The sequence below is a fragment of the Dermacentor andersoni genome, chromosome 1, assembly GCF_023375885.2.
Source record: "Dermacentor andersoni chromosome 1, qqDerAnde1_hic_scaffold, whole genome shotgun sequence".
Classification (NCBI taxonomy): Eukaryota; Metazoa; Arthropoda; class Arachnida; order Ixodida; family Ixodidae; genus Dermacentor; species Dermacentor andersoni.
The window spans coordinates 234,442,091-234,461,167 of NC_092814.1; the positions used below are offsets into that span (position 1 = coordinate 234,442,091).

Here is a 19,077-nt window from a genome sequence, read left to right on the forward strand (position 1 = left end):
CACAGAGCACTAGAGAGTGTGGGACTGGTGGTGTTGGCAGAGTGCGATGACGAAGCATTTGTGCTAGAATGCAGGCATGGCCGCCAACTCAGCAGTGCGGCCAGTTTGGTGCATTGCCACATAGCCAACACCTTAGTGAGTTTTGAACTGCTGGATAAGACGAGTTACATTGTTGTGCACCGCCAGATTTCGATGTCAAATTATCGCCTTGCTGCAAAATTATCTGTAAATTGTCATCATAAACTGAAAGAAGGTTCGTTATACCCAATTATAAAAAATTCTTGCTTCGTTAGAATTAGATTTTGAATGCGTGGATTTTTATGGGAATAAAGGCAAATTAAGATTGCTTCAGAAGCTTGATGTGGGCGAGTTTGTTTAACATACTTGAAGGAAAAACAGTGCTACAAAGATGCGGACTAAAAGAACATGTACGACGGACAAGCGCTAACTTCCAACTTAATGTTTATTTGAAGAAACAGGGTTTATATAGATAGAAACACGAATAGTACCACCGTGACATCACAACCTCTCTATCACATCAGAAAAGCAATCTCTTTTTAGGCAAGTGCCACTGATGGGCAGCTAATGCATGCCCTCAGGCCTTGCAATGTAAAACTCTTCTAATATCTCTCTTTCTAGTCTATCTCTAGAATGTGCCAGAAACTTGGTGTCACGAAGATAGGGACGGCATTTGTGACATTTACAATGTTCAGCCAGATCACCCCCCGCATTGTTATTTATGGACCAAGTGTGCTCTTGCGCCTTTTCATTGTAATGCCATCCCGTTTGCCCAGTATAAACCTGGTTGCAACTTGGGGGTATCTCATATATGACATTTCTAGTGCATTTCGGGTACTGTACTGCATGTTTCTTAGAGCATGGTTTGGGCTTTGCTTTTGTCACCATAGGGCATATCTTGGCCAATTTACATGGTGCGTTGAAGACAAGATTAACAATGTGCCTTTGCACAACCTTCTTGAGGTTGTGGGACACCCTGTGCCAATATGGAATCACTTGTACACTCTTCCTATCAACTCGCTTTTCTTTGTTAATGCCCTCCCTTACCTGTTTGATCTTTTGAAGAAGCTTATCACAGACGCTAGAAACCAAATAAGGGAAAGTGGCTAGGTGCAGCCTTGTAACCTGTTTGTTAAAGCTGCTTTCTACTTTGTGGATGCAAGATTTATTTAGAGCTTCCTTTAGACAAGTCATTGCAACTCCTCTTTTTACTAACTTGGAGTGGGCACTGTCATATGAAAATCAGCTGCTTGTTCAACCTTGGCTGGTATTACAAATAAACATGCGTGTTCATTAAAGTTAGATTCAGGTCCAGGAAACGAATCCAATTATCACTTTGCCTTTCGCACATGAAATTTAGAGCCTCCAATGCATTTCTAAAAGTGTTATTTACCCATTGTACAGTGTCATCTAGCCCCTACCCTGGTACCACATTAACGACCACCAGGTAGTCATCGACATACCTCAGTATGGTAGGAGCACATGAATGATCCAGAATGCTATTTACACACTTGTCAAAGGCGCTAAGAAAGATATCTGATAGAATGGGAGCAAGCGACGATCCAATACAAATATCCTTGCTTTGTACATACTGTTGGTTTTTGAAACTAACATAGGTGGAATGAAGGTAAAAGTTCAAAAGTTCTAGAAACTGGTCACTATTCACTCCGGTTGCACAACTAAACCTAACTTCACAAAATCTTTGATCTTGTTCCTAATGGCGCTGAGAACTCCCTCCTGAAGTATCGCATAATACAAGTCTTGCACGTCCAGTGAAAACACGTACACATCATTCCAAGTTCCTTGTTTTAAAGTCAGCACGACTTCACTAGAGCTCTGCACGAGGAAAGGGTCAACTAAGGGCAACTAGCATAAATGGCGCTTGAGGTAGTGCCCTACTTGCACAAATGCCGTCCATATCTTCGTGACATCAAGTTTCTGACACATTCTAGAGATAGACTAGAAAGAGAGATATTAGAAGCATTTTACATTGCAAGGGCCGAGGGTACGTGCATTAGCTGCCCGTCAGTGCCGCTTGCTGAAAAAAAGAGATTGCTTTTCTGATGCGATAGAGAGGTCGTGATGTCACGGTGGTACTATTCATGTTTCTATCTATATAAACTCTATTTCTCCAAATAAACATTTAGTTGGAAGTTAGCACCTGTCTGTCGCACATGTTCTTCTTTTAGTCTGCATCTTTGTAGCGCTGTTTTTCTTCAAGTAAGTATAATTCATTATATCCATTAGTTTGTTATAACTGGAAAACTGGGCCATTTGTTCTTTCATACTAACAATTTTAGTAGCAGCGGAAAGATAGCTTGACCAACTGAATTTTTCCCTTGGAAGACAAATGTAAAGTCAATACAGACTGTTAAAATACCTTTCCAGAAATCTCACAGCATTTGTTTTTGCCAAGAAATGAATTAGTTTCAAAGAAAATTGGGGCTGAATGGGCTGATTTGTTCTACCACTATTCAAATCGCCTGCAATGATTGAGGCTGTGTGACGCAGCATAAATCATCACCATCATTTGCCACCATAAGTGAGTAAACCGACGCCTGAAAACTGGCATTACATACTTTGACGTAAAACATGAAGGGATGGCTGGGAACCAAGCCATGACAGTGCGTTTAGTTGCATTGACAAGACCAAAACTTGTCGCCGTGGGCGTTATTGATGCCCCCAATAATGGTACTTTGGCTTGTAATACTGGGCTCCCTTTTGGTTATTCTTGCTCACGACATCACATGGACGCGGCATTTTCTGTTGCCTGCAGTCAGCAAGAGCTTCTAGAGCTGGCAGAAACAGCACAGCACTACACAATACCAAACCTACCAAAATGTGAGAGCACAGACAGTGCAAAATCGAGCAAAAGCAAAACTTTTCTACCACCTGCAGCAGCGTCATCAAAGGTAGTCTCAGTGAGCTGGGAATGGAACAGAAATGAGCAAATGGCACTTTCTTCCATGCTAAAATGCAATTTACAGTTGAATGCCTCCACAATGAACACCTCTGCAATGAAATTACCAATATAACGAAGAAATAATTTTGTCCCGGTTCTATTGTAAGTGGTGCGGAGCGCAACCTTTATAAAGAAGTGGCCTGTATAACGAATGATTTCGGACGCCCCAAGCACTTCGTTAAAGGCATTCGACTGTAACTGTCTTTTTATCATCAGTAGTTGATGACTAGTGACAAAATTATAATGAGGCAATGCAACGTCATTAGGCTAGTACTGGAATAGTATCTCTTTCGAGTTTCAAATTGTGGTCAACACTTACCTAATTTTCTTGCTTACTATAGCTTTGCTCTCAGTAACATTGATGTCTTGGATTTTTTGAGCAGTAATTTATCACTTAGCTTGACTTAATATTTGCCTTTAGTGTTACGTTCAAGATGCAGTCACTTATTTCTCACAGCCAATTTTCATGTGAACTAATACATCTTAGTTCTTTTTCTATGCACAGTATTGGTATAGAACCGACCTCTTGAAATAATTTGGCTGTCCAATAATTTTTTAAACCTCTTGAAGGGCACATGCTTTACCAATTCCTTGGGTGTATTTTGTTGCTTTGCTATATCACTGCTGAGAGTAATTATTTTTGCTGCATAACTACTGCTGTGTAATCACTATTTTATTTACATTTGATGCTACATATATTCATCATTAAGCATGTTCTGGCAATAAGCTCTGTTAGGTTGCTGACCCAACCTAACTTACCCTACCGTAACCTTGAGAGTTGTGATTAGTTTCATTTGGTGTTCAGTATGTGTGAATAAAATTACATCACTTAGGCTTAACAGCCAATCAAAATGGCAGGGGCACATATGGACTAACTACGTTTGAAAAATCTGACAGAATATTGTATGTAGCCCGAGTCTCTGTTAAGAAATCTGAATAATGAAGCATCTCACTGCAATCGTGATTCAGTTGGACAAGCTACAATAATTGTGCCTTTGTCCGCCTGTTTAAAAATGTGGTAACTGTAGAAAATATTTGTAGTCAAGGTCATGTATGGCTACAAAAAAAAAGCAATTGTGCCAACCCATCAACTTTGATATTAATCAAGTTTAATTTATATGCAGATGATCTCTGACAGCAGTCTTTCTTGCAAGATATGTGAAATTTTCAGGTGAACATTATGCTTAGGCAAATGATTTGTGTACATTGAAGGTGATACCTGATGATGAAAAGCGTTGTGTAATCTCCAAACCATGAAAGTGACCGAACGCAGTAATTTCATACCATTAAGTATAGTTATAGAATATTGTTGTTTTTTATGACTAACTACTGTTTTCCAAGTTAACAGCTCCACGCCTTGATTAAAACACTGCAGAAATACAATTGCTTTATCATTCCACAGTCTACACCTAGCTAGAACTGCTGACCACTTTGATAACTTGGTGTTGGGTTTTTATTGCTATAAGCTACTCTGCTTCTTTCAGTTATGATATATTTTGCCTTAGATACCAGTATTTGCTTTCATTTTCATCACTCAGTGCTGATGGAAACATCATATGACTATGGTAATATGGTAATGTAACAGAATAACTGATAGGTTTGGAGCAGCTTGTTAGTGAAGGGGTTTGTTACGCAATTGAAAACTCCTTTTTAATTTGTAATTATGATGAAAGGCTCAAGCCATCAACCGGTTGCACTTTTGTCAGTATAAGGCTTATCTGTACAGGTTGTCCCACATAACTTGAGCCGAAGTTTCAAAAATGAAAGGCACTCTGGACGCGAGTTGAACTGAATGAATAATGTTGGCACTGGCCTAGAGTTACTCAGCCAATTTTTTAATTTTCTCCTTAACTAACGGATTAGTTATGTTTAATTAACCAACTTTTTAAGTATTGGCTGCAGACCCCAAGTGTGATATGCGAAGTTGTAGAGCACCTTGAGAAACCTCTCAATAAATTGTTTCCAACATGATATATCTCATGTGGTCCTTTTTTCCTCGTTCCAAAAAAAGCCCATGAAATATAAAAATATACCACGTGATGGGGCGCTTGCACACTGTTATTGTGCTGCTCTCAAGCGTGCGATGGATTAACAAGGTTGGCTGCAGCGAGACTGGCCCACGACAGGGCATTTGCACCGTCATGCGCTAAAAACCACATGCCCAGATACCTACACCAGGCATAACGCCCTTATGCAGGCCAGTTTTGCTGCAGCCACCCTTGTTCATCCATCACACGCTTGAGAGCAGCACAATAACAGTGCGCAAGCGCCCCGTCACATGTTTTTTTTTTTTTGTCATATTTCGCTGGCTTTCTTTGGAACGCGAAGAAAAGGACCACGTGAGATATGTCGTGTTGGAAACAATTTATTGAGAGGTTTCTCAAGGTGCTCTAGAACTTTACGTATCACACTTGGGGTCTGCAGCCAATACTTAAAAAGTTGATTAATTAAATATAACTAATCCATTAGTTAAGGGGAAACTAAAAAATAGCCTGGGTAACTCGAGGCCAGTGCCAGCATGTATTCAGTTCAACTCGCGTCTGGAGTGCCTTTCACTTTTAAAACTTTGGCTCAAGTTATGTGGGACAACCTGTATAGGTCTGCTGAAAACGCTGCCACTGTGTGTATATGTGTGTGTGCGTGCGTGCACAACTTATGTTTAGTAAGGTATTAAGGGATGCTGGGAACCACATTATTATTAGTTAATGATGGTGGTGAAACCAAAAGCAGTAGCATCATGCTATGGTTTGGTTAGGATCCTGTTGAAGGAATCTCCAAGTGAAACAAGTCAGCTCATTGCAGCTTTTGCTGTGGTTGCTATTCGCCTTTTCTTTTTTTCCTTTATGACTTTACCTGCTGTGGCTAAGCAGAAAGTGTTGCAGAAAGAAAGCCAAAGGGTTTGCTTTTTGTTTCTGCAGGCTTTCCTTTTATTTATGCTAAAGTGGAGCATTCTAGAAGGTGTTATATATATACTTTTAAGAATATATATATAATATTTTGAAATAATGACGTAGTATCAGAGTACTATGTGGGGCTAGTTGGTGCAGAGCTTAAGAAGGATGTGTGGTGCAAGGTCAAAATCAATGGAAGAAATAAGAAAAGGTATTCTCTTATTTCTTCTGTTCATTTTAACGTTGTGCCACACATCCTTCTTATGTAATATCGGGTTGCTAATAGTGACCAGCCACTTCACACTGTGAATTTTCATAATGACTCGGTGGATAACTAAACTGCACGTGACAATGGGGCCATCATCGCATATCAGGTACAATAAAATTCTGCCTTTGGATATGCTGCTTTCTAAAAAATCTAGCATCATGTGAAATAATGTAGTGAAATATTGCTAAGAAAATCATGCTGATGCAAGTTGTAGTCATCACAGTTGTTACCCTAAATGTGTTTCACGATCGTTGCATGATTTCATAGATTTGTAAAGTCTGCTGTGTACTTGAAGTGACCGGGTGCAATACAAAGAATTTCCAAAGTGCATATTTATACTTCTTCGGCGAGGGCTAATTGCTATTTCAGTCAGTTGTTTGTTTAAACACTAAACCGAAAGTTTTGCTGTGTGAAGTTTCGTTTTTACTATGTGGTTTCATAAATGTTGGAGAGAGAGTGAAATTTATTTCAAATGAGTTTTCATTGCTGGAGCCATAGTATGGAGCCATCTTGAAAAGTCCTCTATTGTGACACTGCACCTTGCCAAGGCAGTGGAAGGAAATATCTCACCCTTAAATGTTTGTAGAAATTTCATGGATGGCATTTTTAAAGGTCTGCTTCGATGTAATGGTAAACAGTTGTAATTATTCTATTTTTGATTGTTATGTTAAGTGGACTGCATTGTATCAAACACGTTTCCATAAGCCAGTGGCTGCCTTACTCTGTTGTTTTTACAGATTTGAGGTTTTCAGTATGGTTTATTCCCAGGCACATGCTTCAGACCAGTGCTGGAACTGTCTTTCATGCAGTCTTGACCGACACAGTCAGCTCACTATTCTTAGTTTGGCACTCTCCCTGCTGCCTGATTGCCTTTACTTTGCGAAAAGCTGTCCTGTCAATGGTTTCTTTTTCTTCCTTGAGCCTGATACTATTGCACCGCAAATGACACATGCACTTTGTAAACTTACATATGTGAATGCATTCACTGAAACATGCACATTCTGTAGTTTTGGGGCTTGTCAGTCAATTCTTGCATCAACTTGGACCTATGTGCCCACTCACTTTCTTGCCTACCACTTTCTTTATGGTTGTTCTTGTGTTTGAGTTTAAGGATAACTTTGTAAAGCTTTTCAGCAAAGTCTCTCATATCTCCAGTGCCTAATATGTTCGTATGTGTTTCCATTAATGCAGTAGGCATCACTTGCTTACATGGGTGATCTTTGCACTTTGCTCTTTTTTTTTTTGGTGGCACATGTACTTTGGTTGCTGTTGGATTCTTCGAATCTGGTTCTTGTTTCTTTCATCATAGATTAAGTATTCGGTGGGGGACCCAGAGAACTTGTATCAGAGGATGCCTCAGGCAGCCATGGGCACGCCTCCCTACCAGAGCCTGCCGGTATTTGCGCTTTTCTCTTACGTTTCGCCTCCTGCTTGTATGGCCTGAGCTGTTGTTGCAACTGTTCGATTTCCTTTTCAACACCTTTTTATTTTGTTTTCTCCAAAGGCATGCCCCTTGCTTTGCTTTCTCATTGTACATTAGTATGCTCTTAAGCATTCTGAAGCTGGTGTATGCTGTGCTTTATGTCCTCTGTATGCACATCGATAAAGAAAGTTCAGAAAGTTGTCTCTGAACCAAGGTAGCACTGACCTGTTTCCATTCATGTGCCTTTTCTTTTTGCTCTAAAAAAGAATCAAAATGGTCCTCGTGATTTGACTGCACTTCCTGCACTTGTTCATAGCAGTTCTGTGCATGAGCTTGCGTGATCCTACTGTGTGAATGTTGGTGGAACTCGCACGCCTCAGTGTGAAATGAGTGGAGAAGTGCAACAACTTAAAAATCTTTGTCTTCTATAGGCTGCACACAAACATGGCCATGGAAACGTATTTGTTTTTAAAGCAAATAGTTGTTTAAACTCTAGCATTAACTTCTCTTTTTTTTCTTTCTTTTTTTGAACATGGGAACATAGTAGTGTGCACGTCAGCCACACTGATAAAGATATCACCAGGCCACAAGTCAACTTTGGGCCCACTGTGTGTGAGAAAAGCATTATTTCTTCAAGCTAATCCTGCACCTCAGAAGGCACTGCAAAAATTGACACAGCTACTTGCAGCGTCATCTCCAAGATTCTTACTTGCTCTGTTGCTCCACATTAGCTTCACTGTGACATCTAGCGAACATGATACAACTAAAAGCAATGACATGGGCTTTCCATGATCACTGTGGAGCAGCATGCTGCATCAGAAATTTAAGCGAATAATGCTAGGAGGAAAATAGTAAAATAACTTAACTGTCTAAAATGTGCAGTTTAGTAAATGGTAGCAGAAATTGGGGGGTGGGGGATATTTTGTTATCACTGTAATCTTTATAGCTGTAGTACTTTGCAGTGACCATGAATGAATCTTGGCCATAAAAAAAATGGAATACGGGAGAAAGCCATTTAAATGGAATGAATGTAGCACAGTGTCATAAGCCTTTACAAGTATGTTCTAGCTGCAGTTGAGCCAGTAAACTTGTTTAAATCACCTTCTGCTGCCTGGACTGACTGTCTCATTCAAAAAGGAAACACTTCCTTCAGTGTGCCATTAACCAACAAGCACCGCTCTGTTATTTATTGTTTACAATGAACGGCTTGTGTGGTGTGTGCGTGGCGTACACTTCAAAAGTAGCCAGTGCAGGAGTGTCAAGAACTTCTACAGGAAGGGTCTGTTATGCAGATGACACATGCTGCACAGTTAAGTTGAGGACCAGGGCTGCAATATTGTAATGATTCTATTCCAGTGCTATTAATTTTTATGTTTCGTCAGTGGTCTGAGCTGGTTCTACCTTCAGTATTGCTGGGATTGGCCATTCAGGTACGGTGGATGTTAAGAAAAGAATTGAGTTAAAGGAATCCCTACATTTAACTGGCCCAAAAGGGCTGCACCCTGTGAACCACTTCAGAAAGTGCAGCCAAATCAAGAAGATGTAGAAGTCTAATGAAAATATTTTGTAAAGACGATGTTCTTTGGAGAGCTAGTCTACACTCGGAAGTCTAGTCACTCATAGGTAGTTAGCAGAAATAATTTTTACAAAATTTGCATTTAAACCACAAAATTGAGCACTTCTAGATATATTATGAAAATTGTGCTACTTAGAATGCCATTTTCCTAATTAATTTTGTGGGGGGTGTGGGGGGGCTCAATGAACTTGATGAAAAGACTTAATGCCTTGCTGGTGCAAGTGTATTATGGTACATTTGTCTTGCCTCTAGCTGTAATTTGTTATAAGTAGTAGACTGAAGTGAATGGACATTGAGGAGAAAAGTTAATGAACCTTTGAACTATGAGTGTAGTGAACGTAGCGTTTCTGTAGAAAAGTTGCTACGTATGGCAGACATACTTTGCTGTCAATAATGCAAGTCTCAGAAGACCAAGAAAAGTTTTATAATTAGCTTTTTTATTAAAATCTTGGAGCCAGTTGTATATATGGCAAATTTGGAGGCAGTCACATTTTAATCTGCACCATTTTTTTTTCGCAATCTTGAAAACTACAGCTGTTTCAAAATATTCATCATCAAATTTCAATGCTATATATTCAGCTAGTATCGAAACGAAGCATGCTGGGAGCACAGAAAAAGCGGCTGTGCTATCGCAGCAGATTGAAACACCCTGTGACGAAAAGCATGATGAAGTTTGAAACTGAACGTTCAGCAGATACTGATATGACCTATTCTGCCTGGCTAGCATCTGCTGCAACTTTCTGTATCAATATTTGCTGTGATGTTCGATCATTCCACTTTCATCATGCACTTTGCTATGGTGCCTTTCCGTCTGCCAAAATAGCGGGGGCCGTCTTTTCTGCACTTGTGATGCGCTTGGTTTTGCTATTGCCTGAATTGAGCATTGAAATTCAGTGATGAATATCTCTAATTGGGTGCAACTTTTCAAGATGTTTACAAAATGGGGGCTCATTAAAACGTGACTGCCTCCAAATTTGCCATATAGATAACTAAGTGCCCCTAATATTCTAAAATAAGATGTATTGACAAATTTATTGTAATTAAGTCTTTTGAAACTCGCATTATTAGCTATAAAGTATGTCCACCTCGCCTAGCCACTCTGCAAAAATGTCACATTCACTACACTCATAGCCGTCTTATAAAAAATTTGCATAGTGTAAAAAAAAAAAACTAGAAATCTTCTTGGCAGAAAATTCTTGTCCATATGCGTTTTCAGAAATGCTAGAAAAAAAGAACAAATGAACTTGTATTTTCTTTTTTTTTTAACAAAAATAAAGAATAAAGAAACATGTACTAATGTGGCTGGATGTCTTGATAGATGCCAATTGTTCGTGTATGTACCTTCCTTAACCAAACCTTAAATATAGAGTGGTACACTTTAGATTAATGAGACCAACATTATATTGTTTGTAGTCGTCTTCAATTACTCAGGCTATTTTTTAAGTGCAATTTGTGGGCATTTGTCCACATCATCATATGTATATTATCATCATCATGTGTGTATCCTTCATCATCGTTGCATGTGTGGGTGCATCATCAGTATGGACTGTGCCGAGAGTCCTTCGCCGTGTCTCTTGGGCTTAATAAAGATCAGCCCTTACTGTGACGTCACAAGTGGTGAAGGTGCTTCTTGGTCCCTTGTCCCCTGCGCACCTGGCCTACTCCCTGGAGCTTCGTTCAGGTCGCCACTTGTGCCCACTGTCTACCAGCATGTCGCAGGATGAGTAGCCTGGCGCTTCTACACTAACCATCCCGATGCCTCAAGCTGCTGCTTCTCTGATCACCAGTGGCCACCAGCGTGATTCCTATCTGTTCGCTGTTCTTTGTGGTGAAGATGTTGAGGACTGGCTGGACAATTACGAGCGTGTAATCTGCTAATCGTAAGCATGATCTCCTCAAGCTCCACCTTGTCTCGTTCGATCTGACAGGTGTGGCGAAGTCCTGGTTTTTCAACCATGAGATTGATTTCTCCGATTGGACCAACTTCAAGCAGTAGATTTGGCAAGTTTTTGGCATGCCGGCGGTTCACTCCACCTTTGCGAAGAAAACTCTTCATGTTTGCAAACAACACTCCGGCGAGTCCTACATATCGTACATTGAAGATATGCTCGCACTCTGTCGCTGTGTCAGTGATGCAATGGTTGAGTCTGACAGTGTAGGTCACATTCTTAAAGGTATTGGGACTGTGGCCTTCAACACGCTTGCCGTCAAGAACCCTGCTACCATTGCTGACATCATCTTGACGTGCCAGCACCTCGACGTGGCAGCACCTCGACGTGGCAGCACCTCGACGTGCCAGCACCTCGACGAGCTCGTGTCCATAGGCTTGCAGCCAGGTGTCTGCGAGCACAATTCTACAACAGACCCTGACCTGCGCGTAATGATCCGGGTAATCATACGTGAAAGACTTCAACAACTCGGCTTCTCATCCCCACTGGTCCTTCCTGCTCAGCCTTCTGGTGCAGCATTGCGCGATGTCATCCAGGAGGAGCTCACGTCCATGACCTGCTCTGTGCATGTGGACCCTCCTGCCCGCACCCCTCGCCCCCTATCAGCATACGCGCAGGTTACTACCACGCCTCTAATCAGTGTCCCTTCAACATTGCCTCTACACCCATACGTGCAGGTTGGTGTCCCTTCTCTAGCCAATGTCCACTCAATACCACTTCAGTCTTCATCACCCCATTAGACAGCACTACCTCACAGCGCACCAAGTGCCCTCTAATACCCACCTTGGCGACCATCTCGTCCTATCTACTATTACTGTGGTTATCATGGCCATATATCACGGTTTTGGCCGCAAGTGCCAACAATATGAGCGTCGCGGGTACGAGATGTGTGAATGCGATGTGTATTCTGGTGGGGTCTCTTATCAAAGCCGACATTACAGTTCCCCTCCACGCTGTTCCACACCTCTGCCCTCAATGACCGAGACACCGAATGGTTACCGCAGCACCGTACGTTGCTCACCTTCACCCTTCCGCCGCTCCTCGTCACTGCTTCGGCCTTCCTTGTCCACCTCTGACTGTCACCTGGAAAACTAATTCATTTTTCGGAGGAGAAACTGCATTAACTGACAGGACTACAATTCCTGCAGTGCGCCCTTGTAATATGATGTTTGTGTTTGTTGAAGGTGTGAAAGTTGAAGCTTTGGTAGACACTGGTGCGACTTTATCTTTTATGCATGCTGATTTGTGTACGCATCTCAGGAAAGCTGCGATGCCTTACAGTGGGCCCCTGCTGCTTGCAGCTCAAGGGAACACTATTCGCCCTTCTGCATTTTGTACTGTGTGTGTAATGATTGATGGGATCATCCACCACATACAGTTTGCTGTGCTGTCGCCCTGCACCCACCAACTCATTTTAGGATTTGATTTTCTTGCTTTTGGTCCTGCTGCTATATGTTGTGGGCAGGGTGTCGTACGTATGACCGACACGTTCGCTCGGTGATGATAAGTACACGCCACTTCGCCTGCTCGCTGCAGAAGATACCAAGCTACCTCCAGACTGTCAGCCAATTCTGACTATCACGTCCAACGTCATCGACCATGATGATATGTTAGTGTTACGTAATAGTTCTGCGGAAACCCGCAAGGTGGAGAGAAGTAATTAATAAAGGGAAAATCAAACGGGTGGGTCGAACGGGTGGATGTCTGATTTTCCCTTTATTAATGTTAGTATTACATTCTGCGCATTGTTTCACAAAAGGGATAACTGCTGCATCAGGCCTAGTTAGATTTGACAATAGTTCAGCACTTCTCGCCTCAATGAACACAACACCTCAGAAAATTCTCCTTTCTAAAGGCACCACTACTTTGGCTTGCATCGCTGATTCAGAGCCTCTCTCTGTCGTTCTCCTTAAGGCTGCTCCCTCTGAAATTCCTCCTGCTGGACATTCTCCCTCTACCTCTGCTCTTGCAACTGTAATCAGCTCCGACTTGACCCCTTCACAGGTGCAACAGTTACTTGCCTTGTTGAAGAAGCATGAAGGTTCAGTTGAGGCCCATTCTTTCACATTAAGACATACTTCCGTCACAGCACCTCGTATTCAGACAAACAGCAGATCCGTTGTGCATCGCCAGCCGTATCGCATCTCTAGCCGAGCACAATATTATTGAGAAAAACGTCGCTGACATTCTGCAGCGTGAGATAATCTGCCCCTCTGCTATCCCTTCGGCATCTCCCATCGTTTTGATTCGAAAAAAAGATGGCTCCGTGCGATTTTGTGTCGATTACTGAGCATTCAACAAGACCACATGCAAGGATGTATATCCCATGCCTCGCATTTATGATGCCCTCGATTCCCTGCAAGGGGCCGAATACTTCTCCAGTCTTGATGTGCATTCAGGTTACTGGCAAATTCCAATGCACAAAGATTACAAAGAAAAAACGGCGTTTGCAACTCCAGATGGCCTTTACCACGAGTTCGTCATACTCTTTGGCCTCTGCAATGCTCCCGCAGCTTTTGCACCCATGATTAACACCATTCTACGTGGCCTGAAGTGGAAGACTTGCTTGTGCTATCTGGATGATATAGTTATTTTCTCATTGACATTTTCCCAGCACCTGCAACATCTGTACGAGGTTCTCACGTGCCTCGCCAATGCTGGTCGTCAGCTCAACACCAATATGTGCCATCTTGCAAGCAAGAGGATCAAGGTGTTAGGTCACATTGTGAGCAAGGATGGTATTCAACCTGATCCTGACAAGATTCCAGTGGTGCTTCGCTTTCCTCATCCATAAAAGACCAAAGAACTGTGCAATATTCTTGGCATCACTTCCTATTTTTGCCAATTTATATGCAACTTCGCCTCCATGGCTGCTCCTTTACCCAACTTACTTCGTTCTGGTACTCCCTTAGTGTGGTCACCACAATGCGAATCTGCCTTTGGCCAGCTGAAGGGCGCCCTCACATCTGAATCTGTCCTGTGTCATTTTGATGAGACTGCACCCACACTCTTGCACACGGATGCTAGCGACCATGGTATTGGTGCTGTCCTTCTCCAGCGAGACAACTCTCCACGTGAGAGAGTCGTTGCATATGCCAGCCGCGTACTCACACTTGCCGAGAAGAACTATACCATCACCGAGCAGGAGTGCCTAGCTGCCATTTGGTCCGTACAGAAGTTTAGGCCTTATCTACATGGCTACCATATTACCATCGTTACAGGCCATCACGCCTTACGCTGGCTTTCCACACTCTGAAACTTGTCAGGACATCTTGGTCGTTGGATTTTTTGTCTGCAAGAACATGACTTTGAAATCATCTACTAGTCTGGTAAAAAGCACCAAGATGCAGATGCTCTTTCTTGCTACCTGCTTCCTACAGCCACACTCATTGATAGTTCCGCAACCACCTCCAGTGATGCACTCACTGACATCTCTTCTACAGCGGTTTTGTCCTTCACCGCTCTTGATCATCTCACTTTGGATGACCATGAATAATTTTCATTTCAACAACTGACCGACTCGTATTATAGACCGTCTTTGTGAAGCTTTGCACCTGCCTAACGCCTGGCTCCGTCGACAGCAGACACAAATCAAGCTGCAAAATTCCGTGCTGTACCACTATATCCATCATCCTGATAAACGACGCTGGGTGCCCATAGTGCCTCGCTGCCTTCATGCGCATGTCCTTCAGACCTTTCATCATGACTTTACTGCTGGCCACCTCGGTATACAGAAAACTTATGACTGCATAAGAAGTCACTTCTAGTGGCTTAGCCTGTCTACCAGTGTGGCGATATACATCGCTTCCTACGCCATTTGTCAGCATCGAAAGCAGCCAGCATCAGTTCTTGCCAGGCAACTAGTATCAGTCTCGTGTTCTGCAGAATTATTCGAGGTTGTTGGCATCAATCTCTATGGGCCACTTCCCATGACTCTTGCCGGTAGTCGATGAATTGTGACAGCCATCAACCACCTCACGTGCTATGCCGAAACAGCTTATGTGAGTTCTGCATCTGCTTCTGAAGTTGCTGCCTTCATTCTTCAAGCCATAATCCTGTTTCACGGTGCCGCTTGCTTCCTTAGGAGCGACTGCGGAAAGACATTCCTTTCACAACTAGTAGGTGAAGGGCTCAGAGCCTCTGGCACCACTCACAAGACTACTTCAAGTTAGCATCCTCAGACCAATGGCCTGACTGAGCGGTTTCATTGTATGCTCTCCGACATGATCGCTGCCTATATTCAACCAAAACATAGAAATTGGGATGCTGAAACACGATTGAGAACACTGCAATCCAGATGTGCAAGTCTATAGTGATGTCATTTTTTCATATTTTGCAGACTTTCTTTAGAGCTTGGGAAAAAGCCACGTAAATGATAATGTCATGGAAACAACTTTACTAGGTGTTTCTGAACATGCTCTACAACTTTTCCAATACCATTTATGCCTTAAAGCAAATATTTCAATATCTGCATAACTAGATGTACCTAAGTAGTTAACTAATTGCAGTTTGAAAGATACTGCTATGAGCCATTCAAGACGACTAAGAACAATATGCTTTTTATTTCATTCATCTCAAAAGTACTAGTCCATTTTTAAACTATGGTTTCAGTTGCATGAAACTCCCGGTATATGATGGTAAAACAACTAAAGTTCATGTAGACGTCAGTTTTATGTAGCACAGTTTACAGAGGTAAGTATAAAAAAGTTCAAGTGAAATTAAAATATTCATTCCTTTCATGTTACTATTAAGCTGATAGGCATTCACATGCAGAATAAAAGAGATGGTTGTAAAGGGGGCTAATAAGTACTCTGTGAAAAAGCTTGCATGACTTCTTGTGCGAACAAAAAAGTGCTGTGTTTCGTTTAAAAAATTCTTTTTTTCAAATGAATTGATTCATTTCATGTGAAACAGAGGTACTCGGACCAATAAAGTTAAATTAACCTGCGTGATTGAAGTAAGGCTTTCAAGTTTATTTTCACTGGCACTTGTCATTGCTGTCACATTCTAGTGCAAAGACACTGGCATAAAAGATATGGAAACTACCATGTTTTTTAGGAACATCAGGCATTTAATTTTGAAATGAGATCAAGGTTTATTTGTGTTTTGTTGCCTGGTGGTCATTACTAAGCATTTAGCAGCAATTACTAATAGTGATAATATTGTCATTGTGCTCCTTTCGCCCCCTTTAATCAGAAATTATGACTGAGGATTATTAAGGTTGACAAATTTAATTATATTCCTGGGAAGACAGCACAAACTTAGCAGAAAAAATTTTGGAGTTGTTGCATGGATGTCCCGTCAGGCCAGTTATCATAATTACAAAAATAATTGATTATGGATATTAACCTTTGTAGAGGATGTGGTATGTCTTGAAAAGAACTGAAACATTTGTTTCATGTAGATGTGCTGTCATTAATTTGAGCTTCCAATGCAAGAAAAACAATTTTAATTCTTGGGTTTGACATACCAAAACCACAATCTGATTATGAGGCACGCTGTAGTGGAGGAATCCGTATTAATTTTGACCTCCTGGGATTCTTCAAAGGGACACTAAAGGCAAATATTAAGCCAAGCTAAAGTGACAGATTAGTGCTCGAGAGTCTCTAAAGCGTCAATATTATCGCGAACAGAGCCTTAATACTCAAGAAGTTGAGGTTAATGCAGGACATGATTAGAGACTCCTCCGGGACTTTCAAGCACTTGCCTGATGATGAAAGCACTCCTTAGTTAAATTTTGTCATTAGTACTCAACCACTCGTTGTAAAAAACATCCTTGTATTGTATTATAAGATGAAATAAAATGCTACTTGTCCAATTCTATTTCACTTTTACAAAAAAGAACTCATTGAAATTACCCTTGACAACGACGTAGGCGGTCGAAAGGTTTCGTTTTCGCTCGACTCTGCACTGCCCACGCTTTCGCGTTTCAGTAGTTTCACTGTCACGTAGTGCTGTGCTGGTTTTGCTGGCTTGCGTAACTTGCAGAAACTGCAAGTAGGAGAGAATTCAATTTCCATGTGAAGTCATAGGATGCCCAAGTGGTCTACACCACTTGGCCAAAAAGCAGCTGCAGCGGCGAATCCACTGCTTTGACTTTATCTGTCTTGGCTCGGTACCGCCGTCTGTCAGGCGCCGTTTTACTCGCTGATGGCAGCAAAGGGCGGTGATGGCGTATGCAACATCACCACTCCCCTGGTTGGGTGGTGGGAGATATGAATTTCAAAAAAGGTATTAGGACCCTTCAGATACAATTTTCTCGTAAACTAAATCTTTTCTTGGCACGAAACAAGTGTTGTGAGGTTTCTGGAATGGAAAAGTAAATGGACACTGAAGGCTAATACTAAGTCCACGTGGACAAACAGTCCACGTCAACTTAGTATTAGCCTGTAGTGTCTCTTTAACATGCGTGCAATGCACAGTGCAAAAGTGCATTTCGCCACCATTTGAATGTGGCCACTGCGGCCAGGATCACATCCGTGACCTCGTGCTCAGTTGCGCAACACCAGTCACACCGAGCTATTGTGACGGATTTGATGCAAGAAAGAACACTACAGAGAAACATGTTGAACTTCTTGTGAAACCTGGTAGTGCACATATTAGAATATCATTTTTTTTTCATTATTCTCTTTACTAAAGTGACATATTTTATTTTTGTTAGCTAAGGGTTATGTTTACATTCAGCTAGATGACTGAAGATGTATATCTTGTTGTCATTAGTTGGAATAAAGAAAAATAAGTTGCGTCCCCATGTGGAGACACGGTGACTGAAAGCGTTAGTTACATATTTAAAGCCAGTAGCCTTCACATAGGGCAAACAGGCATGGTACAGCCTTTGTTAAAAATACACTGGCTGCTGAGCTCATGGTCATAGCTGGCACTGGGCTGTGTATCAGCGCTTCTGTCACTGGAACTTGCTTGCTCCAAGGATATAGAAAGAAGATAGATGCTCTTGCTCTCCCTTTCCTAGTGGATAGCAGAATGGCAAGTGTAGCATGCTTGTTGATCTACTTGTTTCTGCATCGCACTGATCATTGAGGGAAATGCTTTCCTCTGGCACCACCTTCGAGGGCTTCATACTGATGATAAATGAGGCACCACTGACTATGCCAAGTGAGCTGATTTAATGATTAACTCTTTCATGCCCATCGAACAGATTAATGAGCATGGAATGAAGATGATAGGGTTAGAAACAACTTTAAAAGACAAATGCTTGTCTACATGTCTACGAGCGTTAGTTTTTTCTACTTGTTCCTAACTCTGTCTTCCTCTTCATTTTGTGCTCATTAATCTTGTCAGTGAATAGGAACAAACTAGCCCAGCAAGTAGCAATGTTTCGTTACCACACCTATTTAAATTGATCACCGGTGATCTATGATTTCAATTGCCAATATCAGTCTGCTGAAACCATTTCTCAGATACATAATGCTGTCCTGTAGGTAGCCTAGAAAAATTAGTTTTAGAATCTTGGTTTCCTTTCTGTGACACAACTATGATCTTTGACAAAAGTTTTGGTAAACTGAAGGATGGGCATTGTATAAAAATTTTGCTTGGCCTTTGCCCTTTGCCATTTCCATAGAAAAAGTGTGTGACTCATTTTTACACTGCATAAACATCTAATTTTTATGAACAGAGCACCAGCAAAAAATCGGAGGATTGTCCGATTTACAATCTCGCAGTGCTTAAGGGTGATAATTGGAAGAAAAAGGTGGCAGCTGTCCATCTACAAGTTTCTGTTTTGACTTTGAGTGGTTTTATTCCTCTCAAACAAACTTCAAAAAGTCCGCTGCACTTTCAACATGCAAACTAGGTATTTTCATGATGTTTAGAACTATTGCAGTTTCAGAAAAGTGCCAGCTTCCACTATATATATATATATATATATATATATACACACACACACACACACACACACACACACACACACACACACACACACACACACACACACACACACACACACACACACACACACACACACACACACACA

At 41.6% G+C, this 19,077-nt stretch overlaps 1 protein-coding gene across 4 annotated transcripts in view; it reads left to right on the top strand.

Moving 5' to 3' along the window:
- LOC126547926 (protein SCAI) overlaps positions 1-19,077 on the top strand; it is a 106,254-nt gene that overhangs the window by 82,764 nt on the left and 4,413 nt on the right. For 2 of the 4 annotated variants that reach the window (XM_050195989.3, XM_050195990.3), the window contains exon 13: positions 7,449-7,535. The exons of the other annotated variants lie outside the window; for them this stretch is intronic. In XM_050195989.3, the coding sequence (XP_050051946.1) occupies positions 7,449-7,535 (87 nt within the window). The remainder of the gene's footprint in view (positions 1-7,448; positions 7,536-19,077) is intronic. 4 annotated transcript variants of the gene reach the window in all.